The sequence below is a fragment of the Pituophis catenifer genome, unplaced genomic scaffold (assembly GCF_029215685.1).
Source record: "Pituophis catenifer annectens isolate HBS135680 unplaced genomic scaffold, rPitCat1.0.hap2 SCAF_2, whole genome shotgun sequence".
Taxonomy (NCBI): domain Eukaryota; kingdom Metazoa; phylum Chordata; class Lepidosauria; order Squamata; family Colubridae; genus Pituophis; species Pituophis catenifer.
Window position 1 is genome coordinate 119,816,609 of NW_027256882.1, and position 27,818 is coordinate 119,844,426.

Below are 27,818 nucleotides of genomic sequence, written 5' to 3' on the forward strand. Positions count from 1 at the left end.
AAATGCTATGGATCAAAACGTTGAGTTCAAAACAGCCTGTTTTGAGTGGGAAACAGCTGCTTCAAGTGTAAAATGTTGCTATTCTGAGAATTTTACACTCCCCAAATGCTTAAAATAAGAGTAGGGCTCATGTTGAAAACATGATGTTTCAAATTCAAAATAATTTTAAAAGTCTTCCCAATTCAAAGGTTCAGGAAATGTTCTATTTAGAGCTTCAGGCTCTTTGGAAGTAAAGTTGATAATGTCTTCTATCTCTCAGCTACGGTCAAATTTCAGGATCCATATCTAAGTAGCCGTTTAACTCTTTCTACACTTGATCGCCTCATTTTTAACCAGTCTAGCATTTGTTCTCATAGAATTGTAGCATAGTGATCTAAAGAAGGATCTCTGAAATGAATCAGATGGTACAATTGCCTTTCTGAAAGATTGCTTACGGGACCCAATTTATCCAATACCTTCAAGAAAATTTTTTGCACAGACCTTCCAGGGTTTGTATGTGCGTGTGCGTGCGTGCATGTGTGTGTGTGCGTGCGTGTGTGTGTGTGTGTGTGTGTGTGTGTGTGTGTGTGTGTAGCTCCTCATCTTATGGAACTGTAGTCAGTTTAGTTGTTAGGGCTAAGCCAAGTCAGATACAATTAAACATGAACAGCAATTCAAATGTTAGGAGACTAGAACAGTCATTGAACTTGCATGGCTGCACTCCAAGCTGTTTTGATTATGTCTATTAAGAAGAACATAAATATATTTCCAATGGGAATTATTCTAAAAATTGTCCTACCCTCTGGAATAGCATCTGTCTGGAGATATAAGTGGCTCCCACTCTCCTGGGATTCCAGAAGTCTCTTAAGACTTGACTCTGTTCCCAGAACTAGGCTCAGGATTCTGTGAAAGCCCTGTCAAGTCTTTTTTTTTTTTTTTTTTGCATGTTGGGAAGTGCTATTTTAGGTCCAACAGTCATGTGTTTTTAATAGAGTTTTAACATACCGGACATATCGGACATATTGTAAGCTGCCAAATTGTTGTTGAGTTGAGCAGTTTTAATAAATCAAATAAAAAAATAGTTACCCTAAGAAAGTATTATTTAAGCAGAAAAAACACAGTGAAAAAGGCATTGTTATGTATCATGTTAATAAGTAGTGCACAGGACATGGGGGGGGGGCAGGAAGGTGGCAAAAATTTCAACACATACCCTGTGACCTATATACTTGGTTCTGAAGTGAGGACATGAGCACAAACAGCCAGGGCTTGCATTATGATGATGGGACACATTTTGTTTCTTTATTTTGGTTTGTAATAGATGCCTATTATGGTATTTATGACAATCCTATCTCCTCTGATCAATTTGGTATATATTTGATGATAAGGGAATGGGAGAGGAAAGAGAAGGGAAGGGGAAGATCAATTTTAATGAAAAGAAGAACTAGGATGACATGATAGCAGTGTTCCAATATCTCAGGGGTGGCCATAAAGAAGAAGGAGTCAAGCTATTCTCCAAAGCACCTGAAGGTAGAACAAGAAGCAATGGATGGAAACTAATCAATGAGAGAAGCAATCTAAAACTAAGGAGAAATTTCCTGACAGAATAATTAATCAGGATGCAATTGGACTTTAAATTTTTAAGTTTTATTTCAAAATGTATTTTAATTATGTAAAAGATAGGCCAGAAATCTGTAAAGTAATGCGTAAAAGGATATTGCAATAAATTATTTTATGGGAGTTGAGCTGATTTAAAAAAAAAAAGGAATACAAAAATTATTTTGGTTCTAATTGTCTCTAGTTGCCATTCAGTTCAGAAAGGCAAGACAAACAAAATAGTATTTAGTAAATAAGTTTAAAATCTTTTTTAAAAAATGGCATTCAGGAAGATTTTTTTTTAAAGGTAGGAAAGGAGAATTTATTTGTGTATTTATTTTATTTAGAAAGCTGCTTCATTTTGCTGTGTAAAAGGCAAGAAATAATGCAAATGATAGAATACATATAAATATAATAATTAAAATGGTATTATATAATATTATTCTAAAACTCCATTTAATTATAATAATTCAGGTACCTGGGTCTTCTAGAGCAGAAAGATCTTTGCCAGCTTCTGCAAGGCCAGAAGGTCTCAGAGGGCAAGACATTACACAGGAGAACTCCTACAGAGAATGTAGGGGTCCTTTGGCTATATTTTTCAGTGACTAGAGACCTTTGGCTTACATTCCCTATAATAGATAATGTTTTAGATACCCACACCTTGAGCTACATAGTACTTTACAACTACCTACTACCTTCAATTATACTCTATAACAACTTGGAGTTAAGGCCTCTATTACTTTGAATTAGGGGATAGACAATTTAAATAATTGCATATATCTCCCACATGTGTTATTGTTCCCTTCATCAGGATGAAATTTTGTGAATGGTTTGATTTTTCAGGCTATGTTTTGTAAGCAACAAAATGCTACAACTCACATGTCTTAGCATGCTAGTTATGCAATGCATATTTGGTATTAAAGAAGAAAGTGAACAGTGCAGAAATTTCAGCCAGGCAGAAAATAATAGTCTATGTAAAATTCCTCCCAGAGAAAAATAATTACTTCCCTTTGTTATAAATGAACATAGTTTCAGATATTAGATCTCATCTCATTGATATATTAAAATGTTACATGCAACTCCTTTAGATAGCCATCATTTTGGAGTTTCTAGGAACTGATTGGAATTGCCTTTCCAAGTAAGTATAGAAAGAAAAAAAAATCAGCAGTATCTCAGGGTACTGTATAATTGATTTTTGGTCTATCTGTAAATTCCACTTGTGCTATTTATTTAGGTGATTATAAGATGCTTCCATGACTACTAATTTGAGTATTAATATAGAATTCATTTTATATTTTCATATTTTTGTTTTTCCCATTCATCCATTTTTATCTTTTCAGCTTTCTTCCTATGGAATTATCCTATGCTACATCTAAAGTCTGTATCTTATTGCTGTATAATTCTTAAGAGTCTTCTTAATGTTATTTTCACGTCATTTCAATTCATATGTTGAGGGGAGAGGGTTGGGCTAGTTTCAATGCCTACAAGTTTGGATATATATGTGTGCATGTGTATACATGCATATATACACTCACTTATATTTACTTCCATTACAAATACATGTTGTCCACAGTGTCAGGGCTAAGACAACAACAGCATTTCTAAAACAAGGACCTACAGTACTTCTGCTGCTTGTTGGCTCACACTGCCCTGTGCTTTTAATTAGTGTGCGTAGTTTACAATAATAGCCTATAGTGCATTATTTTTTAATGAAAACTAACAGCTGATTTTTTCTAAGGAAACTGGTTTTGATTTTATTAACTTACAGGACAGAAGAATAATTGGCACATATCATTGTCCAGAAATGTATTCAACAAAGGTATATTTTATTGTTTTCTTAATGGTTTTATCCTTAGGGATGTAAAACTGAGGGCTTGAATTTATTGCAGACCCAATGGCACATTATTTGTGACCTGGCATCTTCATGCCAAGATCTTGTCCAACTTTGGTTGAATTGCAAAGGGTGTTCATTCTTTTGAATCATCTCCACATCATTTACCCAATCACCACCTAGTTCTAACTGATAATGCATTCTTCATTCCTATATTGAACTACACTGTACTGTTTGCAATGTTAGATAGCTCCCACATTTTTGCCTCAGATGACTGCACTTGGTGAAGTGATGTTGCTTTCTAAAGTCTGTAAAACGCTTTGGGATCCTTCTGGATGAAAAGCGCCTGCAGAATAAATGTTTTTCACTGTTGTATTGTAAGCTTTTCTTTTGTTACAAGCATACATTTCCATTAGAAATGGGTGAACCTGTTCTGTTGTTCTGAAACTCACCATTACTTTCCTAATCAAAAACACAGATCAACTTCAAAAATTGGTTCAATTTGCTTTTCATCAATCGAATTTACTTCCTATTTTGGGAAACTGATATCTGCTTAATGTTTATAAAAAAAATACAAAACCTCTATCTTCCTGTGGAAGTTCATCCATTACTAATGTTCTGCTAGTAAATGATTTCCAGTGTGTTTTTAGAAGAGACGTAGATGCCTCCAGCCTTCTCAAATACTAGTATCAACTGAGAAGTGTTTGATTGCAGAAAATTGATTACAAAAATAAAATATGAATCATACAAAATGACATATTCGGAAAAAATATTTTTCTTCTAAATTATTTAACCATATGCCGGCTTCATACTGTTTTAGCTGAAATTGCATCTCTGTAGCAGCCATACAAAACTTCAGAGCTGGCCATATGAAATATATATATATATATATGTTTTACTATGAGATTTAAAGAAGGCTGAAGATTGGTTAAAGATTTGGACATTGACTGGAAATTAAAAAATAAAAAATAAACTTTCAGAAAGCTTGCCCACCCTGCTTGTATGATTCACTCCATACAACCTAACCACTCTTCCCCGAATTAACCAATGCTCCTCTTTTATGATTTCTGATATCAATGAAAATGTTATTTGTTTCACACTGTACCCCAGAGTTAACTTTTTCTTTTTAAACTGTTTCAGTATAGTGACTTAAACTTTAAATAATTTACCATTTGGCAAATGGTGAATTCTTCAGTGTTTAGTTCCATGAAATTCACATGGAAATACTGGGCACATTTGTCTGTACTGTGTAAATATTATCATCCCCACCCATTTACCTGTTTGGGGAGTGGCTAGCTGACTTTTGGTTTCAAGGATGAAGTGGTAATGTCTTGAAAAATGACTTGGCTATGCTTATGCATATACTTTCTTAAGGGAATGCAGACATGATATGCTTGGTTCTCAATATGTTTGTTTCATATGAAATGATAAAAGAACAGTCCCAGACATTCTGACTAGAATTATCAAATTCAATTTAATAATTGACAATATCATATTTAACCCAATAATAATAATGTACACATTTCTGCAAATGCATGAAACATTGTCTGTAAAATTCACAATACATAGTACTGTTTGTTTGAATATTTCTGAGAGACTGATGCAACGTTTATGTGTTTTGTGGACCCTGATATAAAGCAATTATGCCACTGTCTCCTACGGCAGTAGGCAGGTTGACATACTCATCTATTACCAAACCAATTGCTTGCAGATCTCAAGTTTTCAGGTTGCCAGGAATATGGATCAGAATATTTTTTCAAGCATACGTCCCTTCATCCATGTGTCTTCCCAACATACTCCCTTTTAAAAACAAAGCACTGGTGATACATAGCATTGTCATTGTGATGCATATCTAATTGAGATGTGTGTGACTGTTTAGATATGTGGAGCCACTCAGCATGGTTGGATCACCAGGGTTCCTAGAGCCAATTACTGGAGTAGCAGTATTTTGTCCACAATTATTAAATTATTTGTTTTAACTGATTTATATGACTGCCCATCTCACAAATATAACTCTGGGCTTGTACGTTTTTATAAGTTAAAATAATACTAAATAATAACAAGATAACGAATCAGTATTAGAAACTTAAAATGACAAACAAGGAAACCAATCAATCAGCACATCACATGTGTTTGCCAAATCTCCAGACCCCCATGCCTGGGAAAACAACCTTAAGGACTTCCTGAAAGGTCAGCAGTAAGAGTTGTCATGGGCTATCCCAGAGGGTATGCATCGGGTCCCACAAGATGACGTTAGCTGAAAGACAGGACTTGGAGCATATCCCTTCTGCCAGACTTGATTTGACTGGTAAAGACCATTGGAGAAAGGCAGTCCTTCAAAAATTTTGACTATTTTCATTTTCTTTCTTAATATTGAGGTATTAAAAAAACAAGCCAATTAAGAGGCAATGCATGCCATAGTTTTGAGAAAATTGGATTGAACTGCTCCATTCTCACCAAAATGTTGCATGCCATGTGAGTCAGTTTGATATCTCTTAAAATGACTTGCAAATATTATAAAATCTTTCTAAAGTTCTTTTGTTTTCAAATACAACATAGTTTTCTAAACTGATATGCAGTGTATCAATATTAGATTTAATATAAACTTAACTCGAAAAATACATTTAAAGCTCCGATAACTCAAAATCAAATGATTACATACTAAGGAATGCACTTTTTCCTAGCATGGATAAAGATTGCTGCTATTTTTAATCAATAACTCACAGACAATGAAAGAGTAACCCATATTTACTTCTGAATAGCTGAGAATAGCATTTGCAAAAACATGAGATTAGAAATATTGATAATCTTGGCCTCACTTTTTTTCCCCCTGTTATTCATATCTGATTCTCAGAGACTGACTGGACAAGTCTCTACAGTTTTCTTGGCAAGGTTTTTTAGAAGTGGTTTGCCATTTCCCCCTTTCTAGGGTTGAGGGAAAGTGACTGGTCACCCAGCTGGCCTTTGTGCCTAAGGCAGGATCAGAACTCATGATCTCCTAATTCCTAGCCTGATACCTTAACCATTACATCAAACTAGTTTTTCTCTTAATTAAAAATACTTGAAAAATAATATTAATTTTCAATATGATTTTACTATAAAGTGAATGCCTGGTTAGTTTGGCTTTTGAATTACAACTAAATGCTGTGCCTAGTCATTGCATTAATAAGATGATCCAGGATTGATTTTTTTTTTAATTTTCTTCTCAGTGATATCCTCAGTAATAAACCTTGATAGTACCAGTGTAAACTTAAAAGAGTTTCTCTGACAATGAAAAATTAATTATCTTTATACCAAAGTGAGCATTGTAAGCCCCCACCCACCCAATTGCATGTTTAAAATTATTTTCAATGGAGTTAGCCCTGCATACAAACAACAGAACAAATATAACAAATGTCTTGAGGAAAGTAGGTGAATACCTGCACTATCTCATGCTACATTATTCTTGAGCTCATTAAAAATACTGTTAAGATGTTCAGAACTAAATGATTAGGCCAACAAATATTAGCTCACAATGGCAAAACTACAAACTTCTGAGATTCAGTAACCAGATAAAGCTACTGAAATGTGTCATATAATCTATTTGTCTGAGCTATAAAAAGATAATTTACCAGCCTGTGTCCGTATTCTGACTATGCAGTGTTTCAGATTTGAAAGCAAAAGGGAACTTTGGAAATTATGAGACACACATTTTGTCTTGTCTAAAACTGCTTAAACGGAGCACATATTTCTCTGGAATTGCATGGCAATTCTGCTGTCTCAAGAAAGGATATAGCTATTTTAAGGAGATAGAAACGGATATGTTTAATGCACCAAAGCATTAGTGGACTTCAAATCTGAAGCACCGCATAGCCCTGCTGTGTATGCTTCTCTTTTGATCAGCACTGAGTGTTTAATGGCTTAGATCCAGTCTTTTAATAATTGCTGGAGTTTGATAGCTGATTTCACACATTAAGACAATTTCTTCTGTTTTCCAGATGGATCCACATGAGAACATTTTGTTGAGCACGCTTGAAATTAAAAACGAGATGGCTGCCTCTGAAGCTGTTATAGGGCTTGGGGACCCTAGAAGCACGATGCTGGCCTATGATACCTCAAGTATCCAGTATCGGAAGGCTGGTTTACCAAGACACAGCTTTGGCCGTAATGCTCTGGAACGGCACGTGGCCCAAAAGAAAAGCCGGTTAAGGAGACGTGCTTCTCAGTTGAAAATTACTATCCCTGACTTGACTGATGTAAATGCCATAGATCGATGGTCACGCATATTCTTCCCGGTGGTTTTTTCTTTCTTCAATATTGTCTATTGGCTTTACTATGTGAACTAAAAACAAAGAAAGCCACACAAATATCAAGAACTGGATTTCTCTTCAAAATTGATTGTACAGCCAAATGTGGGACTTAGGGAGAACAAAATCTATTCAGGACAAGTTATTTTAAAACACCTTATTTGCTGGCCCACTCTATAACCTGTTCAGTAATGTTTGGATTTCTTTTGCACAACTGTGAAGCCTATCAAGTTACAGTACAAATATATACAACCTGGCTTTTAAAGATATATAATTGCATTTGATGTTTGGAGACAGACCTGAAACTTGGTCATTTCATTTTTGTTTTCTTTTTGTTTTTTGTTTTTTTGTTTTTGTTTTTTTGTAAAAAAGTTTTTCTTTAAAAAATTTAAAATTTAAAAAGTTTTTGGTTAACAAATTTAAACAATTTTTAATTTTTACAACTAAGATTACCATTTCTATATTTCCTTTTTGCCATAGTGTTCATTTTCATCTATTTTTTACCAATTTTACCCTTCATTTTCATCTCTAATTTTAACCAAATTCCTATTTCCTTTCTATTCTATATTAAATCCCAATCTATCATCAAAGTAATTAATTTTATGGTGTTACAATTGTTCAATTTTTACAAGAATAGTGAGCCCACTTATTTTATAACTTACATTTTCTTAAGTAACACAGTCCAATATTTTAATATAATCAGTTGCTTCTGTAAGTATCTTTTCTATTTATATATTCAAACATTTAATGAAAAAGAAAAAAAACAAATATAAACAGCTGTTCCAATTAGTTCCATTTTCATACATCACATAATTTCCCCATATATTCCTCCAAACCACATCTTAATCATTTCTACTTTCATCACAATATATCATTAAAGACTATTTCTTCTTTGTATTGTTTCAAATCCTCACTTAATCATTTTAATACACACCACGCTAAACCATTAACAGTATTACCATTATTACATTTTAAGCTTATTCATATTTCTCAAAAAATGAAAAAAAAACAAAACTCATCATTATCTAGATTTCAAAAATATAAGTAACAATATTCCAATTATTTGTACATTTCGTTTTCACCATAATATACTTTACCATTATTACTTGCTACAATTCACATTTCAATTCTAAATGTATACTTCTAATTCCTCTTTCATTTCCTTTTCCTTTTCTCCCTTTTCAATTTTATTTTTACCTTTTTCTTTCCCCTTCTTTCCTGCACTTTAAAATCCTGATCTCTCCTATTTTGCCCTATGTTGCCCTTTGTTCCCTCTCCCTTTTCTCTTTTTTTTAACCCGCTGTTTAACCCAATATTGTCATTCTGTATATAAAAGTTCTGCATTCTTCTTTTGTGCCCTATATTTCCTCTTTCTCTCTTTTGTGTTTTTTCATTGTAAATCCCAGTGTAATCATTTAAATTCTTTATGTCCTTTCTATTCCACTCTTCTTTCCATGTTTGTCTCTTTCTATCCTCCCTATTACTTTCATTGTTAATCCCAATGTAATCTTTAAAAACCTCTTTTTTATTATTATTATCCACATATTCAAATACATTTTCACATTTGGTCTCATTTTCTTTATCTTCTTTTTCTTCAGCCTCTGTATGTTGCTTCTCCATCTTTGTTTCCTCGTCAGCTTGTCCATGTTCTTTCCCATTTTTTATGTCCTCAGATTTTGATTCCCTGTGTATCATTGTAGTTATTTCTCTTATTTCCATTTTCCATGACAGGTACATCGCTTTAATCATTTCTTTAATTTCCTGTGCCATTTTATCCCTTTTAAGTTGATATTGTTCCAATTTTAAAATTTCAGTAGTATTCTTTTTTTTTCCCCAAAGTCAAGCCACTTCCAAACAAAGGGATCCTCCCCAAAAGTTCTCACGGCTATTATCTGTAAAGTTCACAATTTTCCAAAACATGTTTCAGTATGTTAACAATCTTAACTAGTTTCTCTTTTTCTTTTTGGCTTTGAGAATACCAAGTCAATTTTGTAGTTCAGTCCAAATTTAAACCACTCTTTTCCTTTCTTTTTCTCTTCTTGCCTTTGGTTATAAAGTACTTCTGTTACAAGGCTTATTATCCATTATTCATTCTCTTTTTATTTTCCTCAAAGTTCACAAGAAAGAGGAGAGAAAAAGGATCTAATTATTCCTTTCCGATCTTTTACTCAATCTTGGGGTAATTTCTTTCATTTAAAAAATTTCCAAGTTATTTTCCAAATCATTTTGTTTGAAAGTAAATTTTCTATTCGGGTTCTTTTTTTTTTTTATCTCTTTAAAAATACATTCCAATGTCTTCTTTTCTTCCCCCCATGCTTATTAGCCGCCGTTTTCTCTCTGGGGGTTCCAGGTTTAAAAAAAGAATTTTTCCCTTATTATGAGTTGGTTAACACTTACCTAGTTCCAAAAGCTCCGATCAAATCACCGCTCCTGCTCCATACTTAGTCCGGTTGCCCCAGCTTCGTGACAGCCGCAATGGCTGCCGCCCCCGCCACCAAGTCGTAGAGAACTACCTCTGACCATCGAAGAATTTGCCTGTTCCTCTTGGTCTTCTGAGGTGCCTCTCCTTCACCCCCATCCCTACAGGATGGTTCCGGTCCGAAGACCCCCTTGGCAACGGTTCGTCAGTCCGGGTTTTTGCGGAGCCCGCAAATTCCCCGACCGTCTCCCCGCAACGCTTGATCCGGTCATTTCATTTTTGGATGATATTGAAAAGGGAAGCTAAAAAGTTAGGTTTGAATTCTCAGAGCAATTTCTGCTTCTATGCTCATCTGGGTTAAACAGCATTATTTGAATGGAAAGAATATGGTCATATTATATCAAAATCAACATCATATTCATATCTTACCTTTTTTGATGTTAATTTGAAGCTACAGTAAGTCATAATGCCTGCCATCATACTATGAAGACATGTATCAAGTTGTTGATTGAATTAAGAGTTCTTTTTGGAAAATATGAAAGCAACTTACACATAATTGGGAAGTGTTTAATTGAGATATTGTAAAGTCAGCATATTGATTACCATGATGTGAACCATAGAGCTACTACATTATTTTGGAGATGGCCAATATGTCCAACAGGATACTATTAAACATATCTAGGAGCCTTCTATGTATAAGTGCCAAATGAGAGTGGGCCGGCAGTTTCTTCATAGGTAGTTTTCCCTCAGTGCTTTGTACTTTCTTCTGCAACAGAGAAAGCTGTGCCAAATGTTGTCAAACACAAGGATCAAGTAAACCACAAGTACCATGCAAATTGCAAATCTTGATCATCAAAATATTTCCTAAATTATAGTTTGGGTTGCATTTCCTTCATGTTTAAAAGAGATTGAGTAGATCATAACTTTTTATTGTTCAGATATTTATTTAGATATGCACACAGAAACTTCAAAAGAGTAAGCTTATTGTAAGGAACTGGATTATCTTCTTCACTCAATACTTTTGCATTCAGTTTTAGAACTTTTTTTAAGAGAGGACAATGAACGGGAGAGAGCTATTCATGTATTTTCCAGCTGAAAGGGGACTGAATTATTTTCATCATCAGTTCAAGAAATACCTCTCCACCTTTTTTTCCCTCATATAATTATTTTACAATTATATAGCTGTCATTTATTCAGCTTTATCCTTTAATCGATTCAATTGAACTTACGTGGGATTCATATAAGATAGCTGTGTCTTCCTGGAACAGAAGATCAACCTGTTTCAGGAAATAAATGGATTGGGGATGAGTATCTTTTGGAACCAGAAATGTTCCATATTCTTTTTATTATTATTTTTTTTGTATGTATGTATGTATATATTTCCTCCAGCTGATGGTTTCAGTAGCACAAAGGACTCTTTTATTTCTCTGTAATATACTTTAAAATTGAGCTTTCTAGGCTCTCTGCAAGCATACTTGGTTGAATTATGAACTTCACACTTTGTGAAAAGGCTGGTCTTGTGACTCAGGCACAACAGCACTGAGCACACTTTCTTTTGTCATGTTTTCTTTCACCAGATGGGCAGTGTTTTAGAAGACCCCCTTCTGAAGCATCTTTTGGGACAAATAAGATTTTGCTACATTCGTGTGTATGTTATTTTTTCCTTTGCTGAAATTGCCCATTAATTTTATAAAAAAAAAATATGTGAAAACTATCAACCTTGGGATTTTTAGAGATTAGAAAAGAATATCCTTTCTATCCTTTTTCTCTTCTCAATAAACCAGCCTTAGAAAAACTACAGAATCAGCTCCTAAAACTGCACTTTACCATAGCTGGAAGTTTATAGTACAAGCCATAATATTTTCTAACCTTTTCAAGGAGAGGGTGAATTTTACCCTGGGGGCTAACAAAGAAAGTACATATTCACCTCCATGAGGTCATTTATGTTATTAAGTGGAAGATGCTTCCAGGAGTAAATGAGAAATCACATTTTTGAATAAATTAATTCAAAGAGATACGAGGAACTTAAATTAAAATGAGGTTTAAAGTAAGGTGGGCAAATGGAGGATAACACAAAAAAGGTTTATCTCCTCTAATACCAGCATGTGGTAGAGACAAAAACATTACACAATGTCACAAAGGACATTGAAATAAGCTATTACCGTTGAATTTAACTGAAATATACTTTGGTTTGGTTTTGTTTAGAACCATGTTTTGCCTAATAATTTATTCCTTTAATTATTACTTTTTTTCAGGTTTTGGATGCATACTAGCCAGCAATTAAGGTGTTTTTTCTTCATATATTAAATTCATCACAAAATTACAACTATATAATATGGCACAGTTTTAACCATAACTTTCAGATTATTGCTCTGTAAATATGTTCTGTATATGACTGCTACTAAGTTTAATATGCATTTTCCAACTAAAACTCATGTGCCATATTTATGTTTGTCTAAGGAAAGCTATGTTTCTATAGACATGGTAGTTTAAATGACTGGGAAGAGAGAATCAATGTCATTCTGAACACTTTCAGCAAAGTTTGAATAATAGCATTGAAAGACACACCTGAGAATTTTTACATTCTAATATATAAAATCATCCAGACAAAAGCACAATGCATAGATAACATGAGAGCAAGTACATATTGCTAGCCAGCTAAATATATCTAGGAAAATGAGCCTGCTAGGTAAAATATACATTTTCTTTTCTTTTTAAAAAAAATAAACTTAGATTTCAATTTCCCACTTATTGAAATTAATTTAAGTAAGCCAAGCTCAGACCATTATCTACAAATAAAGACATATTTCCACATGTTTATATATATTCTTGAATGTGTACACATATATGTGTTTATATCTTATGTGTGTGTACCTACACATATATAGACATGCACATACATACATATGCATTTTTACACAGTCTCCTAATCTCGTGAAACCACTTTGTGCATAGAAATGGATATGTGCCCATTGATATATAAAGCAAGTGGGAAGGTTGCTGAGTAAAGTGGGGGAGAAGCTGTCCCCATATTTACAACTTCTGACACTGGTGTCTCTTTTATGTCGATGGGGCAGTTGAAAATTCCAAATTCCTGCAAGCGTTTGCAGCCACAATAAAATTGCAGGACCATATTTACATCTTCTGTTACATCTTTTTGGTGCTATAAAGGGTTGTTAAAAGAAGCAGTATATGATTGAAGGAAGCAACAATCCCAGATTCCATCCAGATCCCCCTGCCCGTTCTTGATAGGATGGCCATCATTCTTGAATGATGAGCGGTAATTTGAGATTCCACCAGCAGATGCAAGAAAGGGAAAGACATATGGATTGAGTTGTTAAGAGAAATGGTCTCTATTTTATTCTCCTGAGAGAAAGATCAGGACTGAGCTAGAGACATTGTCATCAAGTCCAGGTCAACTTCCTTTTTAATTAGCATTGCATACCTACAGCCTCTGCACTGTTCATAATTGCCTGGGTTTGAGCTAGAATCTTGCATTGGTATTTCTAAAGGAATAAGCTAATAACAGTTGTGTTTCTATAGTCAACCAATATGTGAATATTTTTTGAGAACATAAATTATTAATGTATTTAAAATCTTACTATACAGGGTAACTGGGCATTTCTATATCAGCAGATCAATGCATAGAAATCTTATGAAGCATTTCACAGTGGATATTGCGATAGTACTGTATCTTCTACCATCTCAACAGAGGCTAACTCTCACATTGTTTTGTTTATTTTTTTCAACAAAAGCATCTCTACTAACTTTTTTAAAAGTCCTAATACCTAGATAGGAAAAGCAAAACTATGACATATTTCTCTGGGGAGAAAAGAACAAGATGGTCCAGGTACAATAGTTTAAAAATAGCGATCATAACATTTTGCTATCTGTACATAGGTCATACAATGTGAGCAATCGTAATTAAAAAAAAATGTAAATATTATCAGATTTCTTAACATTTTTAACTTCTAATTTGTACTTTAATGTAAGGCAAAAAGTTGATTCTATTTATGGTTTAGGTTAGTGTCCTAAAATCATGTAAATATTTAAATAAGCTGTAAATGAGATGTCAATAGAAAGAGTATTTGTTCAGTGATTTTTTTTTAAACTAAGTACAGTAATTGCAGTTTTCTAGCAGAACAATTTAAACACCCTTTTGCATAAGACTTGGATTTCAGAGGACAATTTCAAAATTGCAAATAATAAGATTGGCATTAAATGAATATCAATGTAACCAGTTCATCTGTAAATGGGGAGGAGAAAGAACCAATAAAAACGAGTACCATTATCCATTGACTCTGGTGCACATGAAAATTCAGGGGTATGTGGATACTTCAGAATAGTTGTGCTGTTATGATGCTTATAATAGCATCTCTGAAGCGCTGCAAGTTAGAGTTTTTGTTGGGGGGGGCAGGTGTCTGATATTTAAATGAATAAGGCAACTGCTAATTCTGCCAAGCTTCTTGGGAAAATTGGAGCTACATGCAGTTTGAGAATTGCGGCCTTGGTTTTTAATGAGCCTATTTTGATTTCCATTAATACTAAGCCTGCAATTCTGAAAGAACTTCAGAATTGCCATTAATTAGGGAGTCTCACCTAAAGGAACTGCAGAAAGTTGGGGCTATCAAGTGACTTATAGAGACCATACTAGTAGTTAGAGAGTAGTCTGTCTAGTGTACCATGAGTCCTTAATAGAATATCTTATTACTTTTTAGACTTAGCAATTTTTAAGATATGTGCGCTTTAACTTTCAGAATTCCTCAGCACCCATGCTGGCTGCGAAATTCTGGAAGCTGAAATCCGCACATCTTAAAAAGTTGCTCAGGTTGAGAAACAAAGAAAATCCTATCGTTTGGGCCACAATGGCAGTCTTTTATCCAGACACAGTAATAATACTGATGATTTCCTCTTCCAGGAAATGAAATGGATGTAATATAGAACTACAGTTTTCTCATGAGTGTAATATTATTCTCCGAAAGACATCATGCACATTCCTATTGCGCATGAGGAGTCCCACTGTCTTTTATAGACTGTCTGGTACAAAGAGATTTGTCTGTCATTGTTTAGCATTCTGTTCCTTTCCAGCCCAACCCAATCCACCCAATGCCAAAGAATCTTACTTAATCTTACTTACTTCTTACTTAAGAAATATATTTAAAGGGAACTCTATCAAGATATTGCTTAACACCAAAGGTAAAATTTAACAAAGATGCACTAGGAAATGTTCAAGAGAATTTTTGAGGAGTGAATAAAATGTTAATAAGTAATTACCATGTTGTAGCTTATACCAATGGTATTTATAATCCAAGTTAATTAATTCATGATAAAGTGGAGTAGATTAACTTTGCAGGTTATATGCAACACATTTTATGTGTCAAATAATTTAAGTATTTTGATAATGAATCTATATTAATGTTATTATTTTAAGTCTTAACTCCAAATACCTACAGTTAAATTCAATTTCTTCTAAATGTTTTGCTCATCACCAAAGTTCTCTAATTCAAATTTAGCAGCATTATCTGTTTACATTGTTAGTGCCACTGAAAGATTCACCAGGGAATACATTTAAGATCCATCATATAGTTTTAGTTCATGCAAGCATTTAAGACATCTAAGAACTCTATCATATTTGACCATGTTTTGAGATTTCACAATTTTAATTTGCATGGGTGTTTAAATGATTCTGTTAGTACTGTCTTTGCATCCTTCCTCTTCCTCTTTTTTTAACCTAATACTATTTACTCCATAATGTAGTAATCATGAGACTTACTAATGACCTTGTAGCCTTTCTAATATGCACATAATGCACATTTTCCAATGGCTAGAAAATGCAAAATATTAGTGGATAACATTGCATCAGATTTTCATGTTTTCTCAGAAGGACTGCTAACCTCTGGAATAATAGAGGTAGTAAAATGATTATTGTAAATTGAATAGCACATAAGAGATATTTTCTTGAAACTAAACTTATTACAGCCAGTTTCAGCATGTAAATATATAATAATGTTGGCTAGTGTGTAATTCTTAAACTAAAAAAATATAAATAAAGGAAATATAAAAGAATCTATTTATTTTTATTATTATTTATATTTATAAGATATAATCTTTCCATGATGGCTAGGGAAAAAAAACAATCACCCTATTGCTGCAAAATCGAGGGTGGTGTGTTGGGTCTGAGGAGCTTGCTTTTTTAATTTAATGTTTTCCCACACAACTAAAAGGCCAAATAGTACATTTGTTCACTCTCTTCTGTGTATGCAATGTCATGCAATGCAGCTTTCATGAGGATTTTACCCATGCGTATACCTTTATGAATAATAGTATGGTGTTTGGTAAGGGGATAGGAGAGAGTCTGGCTTGTGTAGCATTGCGTAAGCGTGCTTGAAAAGATTTTGGCTGCCCTTGTGGCAAAGTGGAGCAAATGTGCCCAAACTGATTGATAGTCCTTATCATTAATAAGGACTGCTGCATGTGGCACAACTAAAACTGGTAGCCTGCTGTGTATCTTCTCTGTATTATAAAAAGTGTTAGGTGAAAACTTTAACTGACCAAAGCCATGAGAAGCAGCAGATAACTGTCTCTGTGAATATCAGATCATGATGAATATGACATATGGAAGAAAGATTGCTATGTGGAATGGAAGAGAGGCATAAAAGAAAAATAAATATGTTGGGGTATGCGAAAGAAAGGTATAATAAATCTGTAGAATGATGCTTTGATTGGATGAATGTCTGTAGAGAACTGAAGACATGGGTTTAATAGTGAATGAAAGGGCAAAAATATATGTCAGAAAGTATGAATCAGTATCATCTAAATTGTGGGTGAGTATGAAAGCAGAATTCCAGAGGTTACTGCCAGAATGATAAGGGGTGGAAAATAGAAATTGTTTTTGGAAAAAATGCACATTTTGAATGAATGTGACCCATGGCAAAAATAGGTGGGAAAGAATGAGATGAGTGAATATAGATGTAAGAACTGGGCCTTTTGGAAACCCAGGAGTAAATGAGACTGGTGATGGTATGTGCTTACACAAAGATCTGTTTCAAATATGTAGCTCAAATATGTCTATTCATAAGTACATATGTTAAAGGAATGAATATAAATCTAAAAAGTATGATTGATTTGGTTCCATATCAATAAAAACACAATCAGTGTAGAAAAGAAGGATGATGAAAGTTTTTGAATGTGTCTCATACTTTTTTAATAGTAAATTTTGGGGAAAGGGAATGGATATGGAGCAGAAAGAAGTAAAATAAATTAGAGTCAAAATAGAATAACCACAAAAAGAATCTTCTATGAAAAACCATTAACTTTTTTTACATTGGCGTATTACATGTTGGATAACTTTATGAAATAAACGAAACAAGCATCAAACTCTGGTGGGATTTCCCTTATTCATCAGTAAGAATTACATGATGTATTGATAGTTTGGGCACAGGTATGCAGAAATCCAGAAAATTCAAAAAGAATGAATATTTTTTTACAGAACTGTAGGTACGTAAGGTGACTGACTCTAATGTAAAGGAAACTGAATGGATTCTCTCATAAGGAAAAAAAATCAAATTCTGGCCTATCACTTTTTTGCCTGATTTGAAATCTAAACTGGATCATTTTGAAATAAGTTTGATTGACAATTAAATCAAAATTGGATTTTGGTATGATTCCCAGAGTCCTATCATGTGACACAGAGCAATGTGATCTTGAACAGAAGCTCAGAATTATTTACCATTTGAAATTTAATCATATGGAAAAATAAATTAGGGTAGAAAAGAAATAACGTCCACATAAAATCGGGATTACTAAATCTAATGTCCCATCACAAAATACAAATAAATAATTGGTGCATATTCCGTATTGCTTTTCTTTTTTTTCTCTCCACGTGAAAATTCTGTAAGTGTGTGTGTCTGCTAACTACCATGACTTAAGGATAAACCGAAAGGAATCTACTTATCTTTTTTTTTTTTTTTTAGAAAAAAGGATAATCACATTAAGAAAGATTAAGCATAATATTAAATTACAGCCAATCACGCTTCTCAGCTGAATTTACTCTCATGCTAATGAAGATCAAAGAAAGAATGACAAATATTGAATCTAGTGGAAAAGAAGAAATAATGTCAACGAAATGGGAGATTAATATGTTATCATCACAGAAAAATAAGCAACAATTATTAGAATAATCCATGATGCTTATACAAAAATAACATAATAGCTTCTATGTTTGACTTTGACAGGAGGTTCCACAAGTTTTGGGGATCTTATTTCCATGATAATATTTAAAAGGAAACCAAAAAAGTTAAAACTCTCTTGAATTGGACTCAACTCCTGGTGACTTCACAGGCAGATGGGCTTTTCTTGCAACAACGCTGAGGTGGATTCCTGTAGATTAGGATGTTTGCACTTTTTTTTTCTTTAATATATATGCCGCCCTTCTCTGGAGACTCAGGCCGGCTTACAATGCGTTAAGCAATAGCCTTCATACTTTTGTATATTTATACAAAGTCAGCTTATTGCCCCCACAATCTGGGTCCTCATTTTACCTACCTTTGAAAGGATGGAAGGCTGAGTCAACCTTGAGCCTGGTGAGATTTGAACTTGCAGTAATTGCAAGCAGCAGATGTTAATAACAGTGCTTTAGTCCACTGTACTATCAGGCTCTTTCCCAGACTAGCCTATATTTCTAATCAATCCAATACTAATCCAGCATGACTCTGCTGAGTTTTTCTTGAGATGATTACTATAGAGAATAAAGAAAATTACCTTGATGGAGACAGAAAGAGGAGAGGCATTGAGTAAACAAACATGGCAGAAGCCCAGATAATAGGGGAGGGTTACGAAAACAAGCAGGAATTCCCCCTAATTCATGTGATCTATAAAAAGGGAGGGGACTTTGTAAGATTCTGTTACTATAGGCAATCATTTTAGGAAGGCAATGGTGTCTATTTCTTGGCCTGACCTACTATGTAATGCCAACAGCAGGGAAGTGCTTCCTTTAAAAAGTTTCCTTTTAAGTCAAGCATGATTCCTCATGACTATATGGACATGGTCATGTAATGATTGTGGCAATAGTATGGAAGTGATGTGTCCCTGTCTTCTCTTGGAATGCTTTGACTTCCCAGTCTAGTCCATGGCACTGTGAGTTCCTTGAAGTCTCCCATCATGGCATTAATCAAATCTGACTGTGTCTAGCTTTTTCTGAGATCAGCCAAAGCACTTCGATACTGCCACCAGTTTAAATCTAACATTTCAGCCTGTAATATAAAACCAATCTTTTGTTGTAAAACTCATCTGTCATGACTAGCCTTTAATACTGTCTATTTTCTTCATCAATATGAAATAAATCTTAAATTTATTAAAGGAACTGGGTGTTACAATCCTGGAAAATCTTCCTAATGTAGGGCAAGATTTGGATTAGAAACGTGTGACTCTCCAGGCAGTTGTTGATATACCATTATGCAGCAATGCCATTTATTATAGTCAATTGGAAAGATGCTGGGAATTGTAGTACAGCCATGTTTCAAAACCACAGGTTGCATATTCCCAGCTCTGCCACCTGTTGTCTCAACAGCAAGAATTGGTCTTAAATATTTCATACACTGCTGAACATCTAGGGGATTTTAAAAAAAAAAGTCTTAAATTACACTAGACCAGGTTAAGAGACCTATGAGAACATTTAAAGCAGTGGGTGGGAAGCTTATGCTTTAAACAACTGACATAAACCATCTGGTGGGCTATAAAGCCAACCAGCATCACATTTTATAATTAAACCCACATTCTATTAAATTACAAACAACAGCATATAATTTTAAAAATCTCTATTTTACTCCAGGGAAAATGGAAGGACATTAAATATCAATCTAACTTTGGATTTACATGTGAGAATTCATGCTAAGATCTGCCTGGATTACATGGCCAATAGTTTGTCCAACAATATCTGTTCCAAAGCACGTTATATCTGTTCCTAGAATATCTGTTCCTAGAAGCACGAAGCCGAAGACACCAGCCTGAGGATGACGAATGAGACTTTGTCGAAATGTTGCCAAGACACCTCCAATTTTATGCGGGAGAAAACCCGAATAACCAAAGACCTACATATATATATATATATCCCTGCTTAATAAGAAAGATAGCAATAGCAATAGCATTTAGACTTATATACCACTTCATAGTGCTTTTACAGCCCTCTCTAAGCGGTTTACAGAGTCATCATATTGCCCCCAACAATCTGGGTCCTCATTTTACCCACCTCAGAAGGATGAAAGGCTGAGTCAACCTTGAGCCGGTGAGATTTGAACTGCCGAACTGCAGCTAGCAGTCAGCTGAAGTAGCCTGCAGTACTGCATTCTAACCACTGGGCCGCCTCAGCTCTATAAAATAGAATATATGATATATTTGGGTATGTACATTCAATACCTTCAGACTGAAAATGGCAGCTGATATGTGTATGAGACAGCCAGACAAATAAGGTTAGAACAAAGTTAAATTAAAAGTACCAGCTCTAGGCTACAACACTCCACATGATCACTAGACGGCAGCAAACAGTTGGAAATCTTTATATTTCTTTGCTGCCATCTACTGAGTCTTCCTATTTTGCAACCTTGGTGGTAGATTTAAGGGATAGCTCTAAGAGGCAGACTGTCTCTTAGAGATCATCAGCCAGTATTCTTCAAGAATGGTACAGGAAAGTTGTTTTCCTGCTCATTCCCTCTCACTCTCTCTCTCTCTCTCTATTTACAAAGTATTTCAAAAAGGTACCCACACCACTCAGAATAGAAAGGAGTTTTGAACAACACAATTCATTCTAAGCATTTTTTTCCCCAGCCCCACAAGAAGGTGCTCACTCTCCCCATGTCCAAATGTTTTCCAATTCTAAAGAAGAAGCAAAGCATTATAGATAGAAAAAAGAACAGAAAAAGAAAATGAATGAAGACATTCAGAGGAGACAGAAAATAAAGTGAGAAGGTAGCATGGAAAAGAAGGGGGAAATGTGGAAGAGCAGGTGCTTGGCACAATTGCAGGCACCTGTGCTGCCTTCTTTCTCTCCCATCTGAGCATTTCCCTCAGCAGGCAGAATTGCCAATGAAGCAGCGATCTTGATACAGGTGTAGGAGCAGAAGGAAGCTGAGGCATGTTATGGAGCGCTGCAGCTACCAGCAAACTAAGCAGAGCAGCCAAAGGAAAGGAGGCGTTTTTCCTTCATAAGGAGTAGACAGTCCAAAAGAGAGGAAAAGGCCCAGCAAAACAGAGCATAATGTAAAAAAAAAAATGTGCAAGGGCTCTACATGTCAGCCATTAACAGAAAAAGAAGAAATCCCTGAGAGAGGGATTTAAGACAGACAGAATAACAGAGTTGGAAAGGATCTTGGAGGTTTTCTACTCCAAACCCTGTTCAAGCAGGAAACCCTATACCATTTTAGACAATGGTTGACCAATCTCTTCTTAAAAACCTCCAGTGATGCAGCACTCACAACTTCTGTGGGCAAATTGTTCCACTGATTAATTGTTCTCACTGTGAGGAATTTTCTCCTTAGTTCTAGGTTGCTTCTCTCCTTGATTAGTTTCCATCCATTGCTTCTTGTCCTGCCTTCAGACACTTTGGAGAATAGGTGGACTCCATCTTCTTTGTGATAAACTAAGAAACAAACATTGATGCATATTAGTAATAATATAGAGAATAATATGCAGGTAGTCCTTGACATAGGAGCCTGCTCAATACAATCATATATCATAGCAGTCAAAAAATGGGTCAGTAATATGACTCACCTGACCTTATGACTTTTTTTTTCAGCAGTCATTAAGTGAACATGTGATCATTTAGTGAACCAATTGTTTGTTATGGTTGAGGTTTTGCCAAAAGTGCTGCAAAACTGTAAAAACATGATATGGGATGCTGCAAACAGTCATAAATGTGGCCAGGGTGCCAAGTGCCGAACCATCAGAACTTCGAATCCAAGTCGTAAATCCCCTTTTTCAAGTCTATTGTAATTTTGAATGGTTGCTAAGCGACTGGTCTTAAGACAAGGACTATTTGTATAACAACATTTACACACCCAAACATTTACATACATGTCTATTTCTTTGCTACAAACGATGGTTTGTAAACTACAAAGTCTGAATTAGCTAACATTGGATGAAAATTAATTTTAAATACTGTATTCACTTAGGGATGTAATTGAACTGGCATGTCTCACATTTCCCTCTCTATGTTTTCTGCTCTCCTTTTATGCTCTTATCCCTCTCCCAAGTTCGTCAAAACTGAATTAAGAAATAAAACGCGGCTGCCTAGATCAGATCAAACCTGATAGTAGGATTATTAAGAAGAAACAAAAATAAGGAACACAAGAATAAATGTAAGAATGAGCTAGATACAAAAAGAATTCATTCAACCCTGAGGTAGTAATATAATCAAAAGGAGGAAGAGGAGGAGGAGGAGGAGGAGGAGGAGAGAAGGAATGATTGAAACAAGAAAGCAGATGGAGAGAATACACCAAAATGTCCTGAAACAAATTCAGATTCAATTAATTTCATTTCTCCACACTATAATGAGATAAAGATACTCTCTTATGTAAAATATCTCACTGACAATCAAAATTCCAATTGGTCCATTGTTAAAACCGCAGTACCTCAAAAGACCTGATCTGAAACTGACATGATACCAAAATGCTACATTTGCATACACTTTATATTGAATTTTAGTATATAAATGGATCTTTCAAAATATTAAAAAAATATTCTTTTTTTTAAATAGGCTATTCTATGTCATGCTAATTCAAACTTTTTATTCAGTCCATTGCGATGATTGTCACTGCATTATAAAAATGGAACCAAGTCTCCTCTACTTTGCACTTCTTGAGCCAAACAAGTCAAAAGGCAGTTTTCTATGCCAGCTATATAAAGTTTCTAGAAATATATAATTAGATGATAGCAGATTGTCTTCGGGAGTTTATAAATTAATAGTAGATATCAGTGGCATAATTTCTTGCAATAAGATATTATTCCAAAGGAAATGAGAGAGAGTTTAGATTATCCTCTGATTTCATTATGATTTCTATCAAACATGTTTCCATTGTCATTTCCAGGGTGAAGTGCAGAAGACAAACGGGTGCTGTTTATATTCATACTTATAAAAACTGAAATTTGCTTTGGAACTATGAGTGCTTTCAAGTGATTAGATGCTCAAAAACAAGTGAAACATGAAAGGCAGAAATATTAATATGAGAGACAAATTCAGCACTAATATTATTACAGGAAAATGTCACTAGACTGACAAAGGTTTTTGCTCCTGAATAATTCCATTGTCATTATAGATTTCATCTGGGGTTTTTTTGTTGTTGTTGTTTTTGTTTTGTTTTGTTTTGTTTTTGTGGTGCGCAGATACTTTTTTGGTATGCTGTTTTTATGACTGCCCACAATTGTTTATAGATTTTATTATTATTCTATATTATCTGTATTATCTATAAACTGGTCTATCTTATTAATTAAGAACACTTTCTGATGGCTATGGTTATCAGTATTTTATTAATACTGATTACTTAGATCTGAGTTTTCGTTAAATTTAGATTCCTCTATAGCAAAATACAAATACTTTATACTGAATTTTAGTATATAATTAAAATACAACTTATAGAAAATATTATACATTGAAGACAAGATTTTATATTCTGCCCAACTAACTAAAACAGCTATAAGCATATACAGTACATGTATCCAGGTAACACCACCCACAAATTTACAATGTGCTGCCTGCTATTACAAACATCCACCCATACACATATGCTACAATCAACAGCATAAATCAATCATTTATAAGTTCACTGGCATAAATGAATTCAACTCTTAACTGGAATTTGTTTAGTGGCTCTTGGTTTATCGCTGAATTTTTATTTTTATTTTTGTTCCATCTTTTGTTGACCGGCAACATGAAGTATCCATAGCTGATTCTAAAGTCCAAAAACTCAGTTGGTGATCATTAAGGCAATTGGATAGCACAAAAAAGAAAGACCAACTAACCATCATTTTTAGGTGCCGAAAACCATGTAACCGGCTTTATGGTTACTGTTTTTCCAACAACTAATCTGCAAGATCTATTCCATTGTTTGGACTGTAGCTATATATCAGAAGTGAAATCCAGCAGGTTCTGACAGATTCTGGAGAACCGGTAGCGGAAATTTTGAGTAGTTCAGAGAACTGGAAAATACCATCTCTAGCTGGTCCCAGAGTGGGGTGGGAATGGAGATTTAGTAATATCCTTCCCCCTGGAGTGGGGTGGGAATGGAGATTTTGCAATAGCCTTCCCCTGCCATGCCCACCAAGCCACACCATGCCCACCAAGCCACGCCCACAGAACCGGTAGTAAAAAAAATTGAATTTTACCACTACTATACATGGAACTTCATCCTCTTCCTCCCTCCTCCTCTCCTCTATTTCCTGAATAAAGATTTTTTTTTAGAACTCATAGAACTAGTAGAACTGCTTTAATATGGAATTTGGAGTTTTTCTTATGTTTCTTTCCTTGTGTTGCTTTTATATCATACAATTAACTGTATTCCAGAACATTAGATTGTCTGCGTTTTTAGACACAATTTTAATTAAATGAATCAAGCACAAAACCAAGCTATTAAATGCATTATTGGAAAGATATTTCTACCTGTTTCAGTGAATGCACAATAGCATATTCCTGTCTAAGAACTCAGACTCAGAAGGAATAACCAAATGTAGCTCCAAGACATACCATGCAAATTACATGGCTGTGAATTACATTAAGGAAAATTTCAGGAAGTTTGTAGAAAATGTGTCGATTGCCTTTTATGATTTTTGAGCCTTCTTTCTTCCCAGTAGGCTAAGAAAAAATAAAGACATTTTAACATGATAAAATTGAGAATCTCTTCAAAAGTCCAGTGGACATCCAAACAAAGGGGATATGAAGTAAATGTTCTAAATAATGACAGGCTTTCGTTCAGGCTGACATTTGGTGAAAATCTGGAATTCTACAAATTACGGTTGGACGTGAAAAGATTAGAAGATTTTATCAATTGCTATAACCATTCTCCTCCAAAGAAGCAGAAAATCTTTTTAGTCAGGAGGTGGAATTCTCTGGTTTTGCATGTCATTTCCATACAGTATCTCTGTTTATTGATTTACAAGAAACTGGGATACTCAAGAGGAACAGCCTACTAGTTCCACGATTTCCATTCCTTTCAAGATGCTTTTCCATGCATTTTGGCTTAAGAGGTAATGGTGGTGATGCTTTCATGGGATGGACAGGTCAAAGTCTGGTCTTCCTCCTGTGATGAGTTATATCACTTCTTTTGAAGTTAACAGGGAATTTCACACATCCAATGATGATATAGCTTTATATCTTTCCTCAGAAGAAAGAACATTTGTAGAAGATTTTCTGAATATGATCTGAAGATCAACTATGTTAATGAAGAGATATGACTCTTCATAACATTTCCTGCTTTTTTTTCCAGCACGGTCATAAATTTGAAGAGTCTCTGAATGAATGGTTGTAAGTTGATAACTACCTGTACTTTTTTGTCAGATCCTTTTTTTGGTAGTTTAGTATTTTAGAGAGTATTATATTACTTTTCACATTTATTCAGAGGTTTGGTTGATATAGACAATAAAACTTTATTTCATACTAACATTCTGTGAACAGAAGGAATTGGAAGCCACTCTTTCTTTTTAAAGAGATACATAAACAAATGTCATCCTTCAAACTTTTTTATAGCATGCTTGCTGAGTTTGTTACAGGGGCTACTGACACTTTATATTCTTTTATATTGATCATCTTCCATTCCTTTGTTTTCCCTCTCTTTGCTTTGGCCAAATGTCAGCTGCCTCTTTTTTCTCCTCTTCCCCCACTCACCTCCTGTTTCTTTTCTCTTCTCAAAGTCCTCTTAATTTTGTGCCTTCCTTCCTTATCAGTAGGCAACTCACCCACTACTTGCATTCAACAGAGCAACTAGCTGTTTCATTGCAGAAATGAAAGCACTTCTCATACTAGTATGAGATCTGATCCATAAATGAAATGTACATCAAAAGGAATAAGAGTAAAAAACAAAGTTGTTTGTTTGTTTTTACAATATTTATAGCCTGTCCCAATCCTAATGGACTTTGGCAAGTTACAACCATTTATAATCTTCAAATTGTGGAACAGAGATTATCTTAAAGAGTTAGATGGATATATATTTATCTATCACAAATATGACACTACCTTGTTTCCCTGGCAACAAGCTATCTGGCAGGCTTTTATCCTTTCTGAGATCTAGTTTTTTGCTTTTCTTGTTTTGAAGCTTCTAGCAAAAAACCCTGTGATATTTGCATGACCAAGTCTTATAATTTGGGGAGGGGTGGGTGGTAAATGAACTCCAGTGTGCTATCTATTACTTACTGGAAGGAAAGATGAAGTATTCCCTGAATCAAAGTATAAAATTAATTTCCAACCTGAGTGAATCAAAAAGTAAATGTTATTGTCATTGTATGTGTCATATGTACCCATCATGTTAGATGTTTTGGAAAACCAAGACAAGACAAATTCTGTTCTGTGGTTGTAAGCAAGATAGCTAATGTCATCATCTCCTAGTGCTCTACCCACAAATCTGCTGTTCTGCAGTCTCCTCACAGAGAGCAGCCATCCAGAGCATATGTGGGTAATCTACCATTGGCTCCTTATCCAGAAAGACTCCAAGAAATCAGTCAACTAACCAGTACCTTTCTTCTTTGCTGCAGTTTAAGGCTCCACTTTTGCAGAGCCATCTTTAAACTACCACACCTCCCATGGAAACCCCTTAGGGTTTCCTCCCCTTCCACTAAACCCATTCTCTCTTCCTTTATATGTTAGTTTTGCAATTGTTTATCCTTATTCGTTTTTTATCTTTGATTAATCTAAATTATTATTTTTCTTGCACTAGTCACTCTCTTTGGATTCATTCAGCCGCCTTTCTTTCTTTCTTTCTTTTTTGTTTCTTTCTTTTTCTTTCTTTCTTTCTTTCTTTCTCTTTCTTTCTTTCTTTAGAATAGAATAAAATAGAATTCTTTATTGGCCAAGTATGATTGGACACACAAGGAATTTGTCTTGGTGCATATGCTCTCAGTGTACATAAAAAGAAAAGATACATTTGTCAAGAATCATAAGGTACAACACTTAATGATAGTCATAGGGTACAAATAAGCAATCAGGAGACAATATCAATATAAATCGTAAGGATACAAGCAACAAAATTACAGTCATACAGTCATAAGCGGAAGGAGATGGGTGGTGGGAACGATGAGAAGATTAATAGTAGTGAAGACTTAGTAACTAGTTTGACAGTGTTGAGGCAATTATTTGTTTAGCAGAGTGATGGCGTTCGGAAAAAAAACTGTTTTTGTGTCTAGTTGTTCTGGTGTGCAGTGCTCTATAGCATCGTTTTGAGGGTAGGAGTTAAAACAGTTTATGTCTAGGATGCGAGAGGTCTGTAAATATTTTCACAGCCCTCTTTTTGACTCATGCAGTAATTTTCTTTCTTTCTTAAATTTACCTGCCTCATTGTTTTAGCATTCACAGTTCTTAACTACCATGTTCCCACTACAATCAACTTACTAATATGTTTCTTCAACTTTTATAAAACAAAGAGGATTTATTTAACGTACTGGTGATTCAAGAGGTTGCAGAGGGAAGTGGGGCTGGCATTTCTTCTTCTCTAAAAGGAAATATTCTCCAGATTAA

The 27,818-nt window shown here is 34.6% G+C and overlaps 1 protein-coding gene across 2 annotated transcripts in view; it reads left to right on the plus strand.

Moving 5' to 3' along the window:
• Window positions 1-7,728, plus strand: part of GABRB2 (gamma-aminobutyric acid type A receptor subunit beta2) — a 121,871-nt gene extending 114,143 nt beyond the window's left edge. For both annotated transcript variants that reach the window (XM_070934274.1, XM_070934275.1), the window contains one exon: window positions 7,381-7,728. In XM_070934274.1, the coding sequence (XP_070790375.1) occupies window positions 7,381-7,728 (348 nt within the window). The remainder of the gene's footprint in view (window positions 1-7,380) is intronic.
• The last annotated feature ends 20,090 nt before the right edge of the window (window positions 7,729-27,818 follow it).